At 67.4% G+C, this 5,243-nt stretch overlaps 1 protein-coding gene across 1 annotated transcript; it reads left to right on the forward strand.

The window, feature by feature from the left end:
• Nucleotides 1-3,465: 3,465 nt before the first annotated feature.
• FOXD2 (forkhead box D2) lies at nt 3,466-4,815 on the forward strand. The gene is given in 3 exon segments (XM_059822163.1): nt 3,466-4,270; nt 4,273-4,319; nt 4,321-4,815. Coding segments are annotated over 3 exon segments (1,347 nt in total).
• Nucleotides 4,816-5,243: the final 428 nt, after the last annotated feature.

Consider the following 5,243-nt stretch of genomic DNA (forward strand, 5'->3'; position numbering starts at 1 on the left):
TTTCGGGATGGGGGTAGTTTAGGTACTTTTTCTCGTTTTGATTCGTTTCTGCAGCCGATCTTGCGTGGCAGAGCCGAGCCGAACGCCGACTCGGCGAACCCGAGCCGCTCGCAGACGGAGGGACCGGGACTCTTCCACTGTCGTTTCCTTTCGGGTCGTCCCCGACTTTAACGGGGACGATATTTTGCCTTCAAACAGGCAGGAGTCGCGTCGATGGTGGCTGATCGGGACATGCTATTTCTCGAGCTGCGGCGGCTCTGGATGCGCGATGCTGAAGGGGAAGGTCCCGGCAGGAGCGGGACAAGGCACCGGCCGCATCCCGTCAACAGCTGCCTCGAACCGACCCTTCTCGCCCTCCCCCAACCCCATTTTCGGGCTCATCGGGGTCCCGATGCCCATGAGTACAGCGGCAAACGGCTCCACCCGAGCCCCCCGTTGCCGGGGGCTCCCCCCGCGGGCCGCCCGGCGCTGCCCGCCCTTCCAGGCCGGGGGAGAGCCGGCAGCCGGGGCAGGGCCGGGGGGGTGGTCCGGGCCGCAGACACCCACATCTGTTTCACTCCCATCCGTGCGGGGCCAACCTCCAGGCAGGGCGATCGGGAGGCGGCCGCGGAGGGGCGCGGGGGGCTGCGGGGCATCCCCCGGGCGGTGCCCGCTGCCCTCGGCCGCTCGCAGCGCGTCGGTTTGCTGCCCCCCCCCCCCCCCCCCCCGCCCTCCCCTTCGCCGCCTTACAGAGGCACAAGGCGCAGCTCCCGGCGGTTCCTCGCTGCCATGAAATGCACCAAGTGGAAATTCAATCGCCCCGTTGTGTGTGTGGTCGAAATCTCTGGCAGCTGCTTCGGAATTTTTTATGACACTTTCGTTTATGTAGGGGAGGCATAACTATTATTTTACTTAATAAAAATGGAAAGCGGCTCCGGTCTTTTCCCTTCCCGCTCTCTTCCGTTTATTCTTCCCATCGCCTATCAGCGGGGCTGACGAACGGAGAGTTTAAACAAAGTCGGTAGGAAAGATGCGGCGTCTCCGAAGCATTTCTCCGTGTTAGCTAATTAGGTATATACATAAGAAAATATATATAAGGAAAAATGTATGAATACAAATATATATAGCTGAATATACATATAGACATTCGATAGGAGATGTATGCGTTCTTGTTGCAAAAGCAGGTTACCAGCATCGGAGGAGTATAAAAGTGAAAGAGTTCAGGGAAGCTCCCCCAGCCCTCACACACGCCCGCAGGACAGACTTCCCACCTTCCTGAGCAACTCTCAGCACAGTTATTCATCTATTTTCCCCTCCGGTCGAGAAATTCTCCCCGATCGCAGCGTTGGCGGCGAGGGAGGAGGATGCGACCGAGTCCGCGCAGAGGCTCCGGCTCTGTAATAGCTGCTTCAACTGGAGCCGTGCGGGCGAAGCGCCGTCCGCTCCTGCCCGCTCCTGCCCGCTCCTCGGGGTCCCCCCGAGCTCGGCGAGCCTCTGCACCGAGTCGTTAGGGCTTGAGTAATTGTGACCGGCATTTGGAAGCGGGGCCGCGCAGCTGTTTGGCCCGGCTCCCCGGTATTAGTGCTGGAGATTTTATCACCAAATGCTCGCACCTGTTAACGGCAGCGACTGGCAATTCATCACCGCGGATTCTCACACTGCTGAACGCGGCCCTGGGGGGGCGGGAGAGGTCTCCCCCTGGCACCCCCTTGGAGGAAACCATCCCCTTGCTCCCTCCCCAGGCATCCTTCCCCTCGGGAAAGCGGCTGCGTGTTTGCAGAGCCTCCAAGGGGAAAAAAACAACCGTGCGAGCGTGGCTCGGTGTGTCCGCGGCGGAGACAGGGACACCGGGCTGCTACAGCCACCCACGGGGCGTGGGGTGAGCGGCTGCAGCCGTGGCCGTGTCCCCTGCCCTGCGCCGGGGTGGCCACGCCGGCCTTGCCCTGGGAAGGGGCGGCCGCAGGCAGGGGAGGGGGCTCTGCCACCCGCGGGGACACCGCTGTGGCTCGGGGGGGGGCTGGGGTGCCTCTGGTCGCAGGGAAATCCTCCCGCTTCTGCTGCAGTCCGCGGCAAGGTGGGTGTCCGCTGCCCAGCACCTCCTTCCTGCCAGCCGTCGGGGGATGCTGCGCCTCGGGGGAGCGATGGCAGGAGAGCGGCGGACACGAGATCCCGAGGCCGGAGGAGATTCCCCGTCCCGGAGGGTGCCCGGGGCCTGGCCGGGCTGCGGGTGGGCCACTTCGGAAAGCGGTACCCGGCCGGGACTCGGGAGCCGTCCCAGCACCCCGCGGACACGCACAGCCTTCCCTTTGGTTATTTCTCGCGTGGGGGAGGCTTGACTGAGCGTTGCTCCTCGCCTTCCGCCCCGCACCTGCCGGGCGGCAGCATCCCTTCCGCGGGCGTGGGCCCGTGGGAGCCCTCGGGGAACGCGGGTTTCCAGGCAGGGTGCTCCGGGCTCGGTGACGGGTCGGTGACGTGAGCGTGTGCAGAAGGGGAGCGGGGATCCCCAAATTCACACACACACCCCCTCGGGCTCGGCCCTGGCGGAGCGAGGGACCCCGTCGGCGAGGCTGCTGGAGGGCGGCAGATCAGCCCCCGGCCCTGGGGGTGGGCAGCCCTCGGGGGGAGAAGGGACCCTCCGCGGTCCCCGGGCGGAGGGAGGCGGCCGTCGTATCCCGCAGGAATGGGCCCTGCCAGCCTCCAGCACCGCGGGGTGCTTGGGGCGGGGGGGGTGGCTTTACCCAGCGCAGACCCCCCCCTCCCGCACCAGCCGGCTCCAAGCGTAGCCGGGGGCATCCGAGCGCCGGGGGCGCAGCCAGCGCCTTTCCTCGAAAGCATCCCCGCCGGGGGCGGGGGCCGCGCTCCCCAGGGACCCGGGCCGGGCCGGGCAGCCCCTCGCCGTGCCCCGCGGGGGCTGCGGCGGGCGGCGGGCGCCACGTGATGCCGGGGCGGCCGTATAAAGGCCTGGGGAACGCTGGCAGGAGGCGCAGAGTGGGAGCGTTTCCATCGGGTCCCGGCTCGGGAGGGGTGGGGAGGGGGGAGCCGCCTTCCCAACTTCTGCCCTCCCCCCTCCCTCTTCCCCCGCCCCTCCCTCCCCCTCCGTCCCCCCAGCCCAGCCAAGGACCCGCCGCACCCCCCGCTTTTTTTTTTTTTCTTTTTTCCTTTTTTCCTTCTCTCGCTCTCCTTGTATTATCATTATTACTATTATTTATTATCGCTGCTTCCAAGCTGCCTGCCCAGCCTTGGGGCGTCCCGTCCCTCCGCCCCCGCCCCGCGCCCCCTCCGCCGCCCCTCCCTCCGCAGCCACCACCCCGCAGCCCTGCCGCGGCCCCGCCAGCAGCGGCGCGGCGAGTGCGGCGCGGAGCGGCGGCGCCGGGGCGCGGAGTCCCAGCGGCGGCCGCAGCCCTCCGGCACGGCCCCGGGCCCATCCCGGGAGCCGCCGCTAGGTGGGGGGGGGAGCCCGGCCCCGGCCGCCCCGGCCGCACAACAATGACTTTGGGCAGCAGCGGCGGCGGCGGCTGCGGGATCATGTCCGAGCGCTCCCCGGAGGAAGAGCCGCTCTCCGAGGTGGAGGACGCGGATATCGACGTGGTGGGCCCGCCCCAGGATGGGGGCAAGTACAGCGAGGACGAGGAGGAGGAGGAGGAGGAGGACGAGGAGGAGGAGGACGAGGAGGACGGCGGCGATCCGCTGGGGCTCGCCCTGCCGCGGAGCGGGGCCGCCAAGGCGCGCATGGGGGGGTCCCCGGAGCGGCTCTCCCCCGCCGGCGGCTCGGAGCCGGCGTGCGCCCGCGGCGCCGCGCCCGGGGAGAAGGCGCCCGCGGGCGGCGGCGGCGGCGGCGGCGGCGGCGCGGGGGGGAAGAACCCGCTGGTGAAGCCGCCCTACTCCTACATCGCCCTCATCACCATGGCCATCCTGCAGAGCCCCAAGAAGCGGCTGACGCTGAGCGAGATCTGCGAGTTCATCAGCGGGCGCTTCCCCTACTACCGGGAGAAGTTCCCCGCCTGGCAGAACAGCATCCGCCACAACCTCTCCCTCAACGACTGCTTCGTCAAGATCCCCCGGGAGCCCGGCAACCCGGGCAAGGGCAACTACTGGACGCTGGATCCCGAGTCCGCCGACATGTTCGACAACGGGAGCTTCCTGCGCCGGAGGAAGCGCTTCAAGCGGCAGCAGCAGCTGCACCCGCCGCACCCCGAGCTGCTGCTGCGGGCCGGGGCCGCCGACCCCGCCGCCTTCCTGCCCGGCTTCGCCTACGGACCCTACGGCTACAACTACGGCCTGCAGCTCCAGGGCTATCCCCACCACCACCACCACCACCCCGGCGGAGGCGGCGGCGGCGCCGCGGGCGCCTTCCCCTTCCCGGCGCCGCACTGCCCGTTACCGGCTCCGCCGCCTCCCGCCGCCGCCTCCGTCTTCTCCGCCGCCTCGGGGCTGCCCTCCTTCCTGGGCGGCGAGCTGAACTGCAGGAAGTCCTTCTACCACCCCCAGCTGAGCCCCACCGCCCTGCCCGCCGCCCTCCTCCAGACCCTGAAGCCGGACCCCACGCCCGCCGGCGGCGGCGGCGGCGGCAGCACCAACCACCCCTCCCGGCCCTCTTTTTCCATAGACAACATCATCGGGGGGGCCGTGCCCCCGCCGCCCAGCACCAACCCCAGCGCCGCGCCCGCCGCGCCCTACCCCGCCGGCCAGGCGGGCCCCCCGGCGCAGGTCCTGGCCGTGCTCAGCCCCGCCTTGGCCCCGGCACAGCCCCAGGTCAGCCTGGCACACGAGCCGCTCCTGCAGCCGGCCCAGAACTTTTCCAGTAAAATCACAACCCTGAGCAGCTGTCATTTTTAAAGTGTGCTGGGGAGGGGGGGGGGAGAGTCGCGAAGCAAACGGCCCCTTCCCAGCTCTCCCCCCTTCTCCGAAACTGCTCCCCTTCCCTCTCCCCGTCCCCCCCCCATGTCCTCCTGTTGTGTTTTAAGGTAGGAAATATTTCCTCTTTTTTTTTTTTTTTTTAATTTTTACTTTATTTCCAGGCTCTGTGGCATCCAGATCTGTTTGTGTCTCTTTGCTCGGAAAAAAAAAAAAGCAACCCACCCAACCAAAATTAAATCGGGAGAGCGGGAGGGGGGAAAGAATAACACGATTTCGTCCCGCAAGCGCCAAAGCGTATTTATAAAGTGGCCGTAACAGAAGCTGGGACCTGGGCTGGTTGAACACGCAACGTCTTGCGGGGGGTGAGGGGGGGGGGTGTTAAGAAAGAAGCGGTCTTAGGGTGGGAA

This window comes from Gavia stellata, chromosome 10 (assembly GCF_030936135.1).
Source record: "Gavia stellata isolate bGavSte3 chromosome 10, bGavSte3.hap2, whole genome shotgun sequence".
In the NCBI taxonomy this organism is placed as follows: Eukaryota; Metazoa; Chordata; class Aves; order Gaviiformes; family Gaviidae; genus Gavia; species Gavia stellata.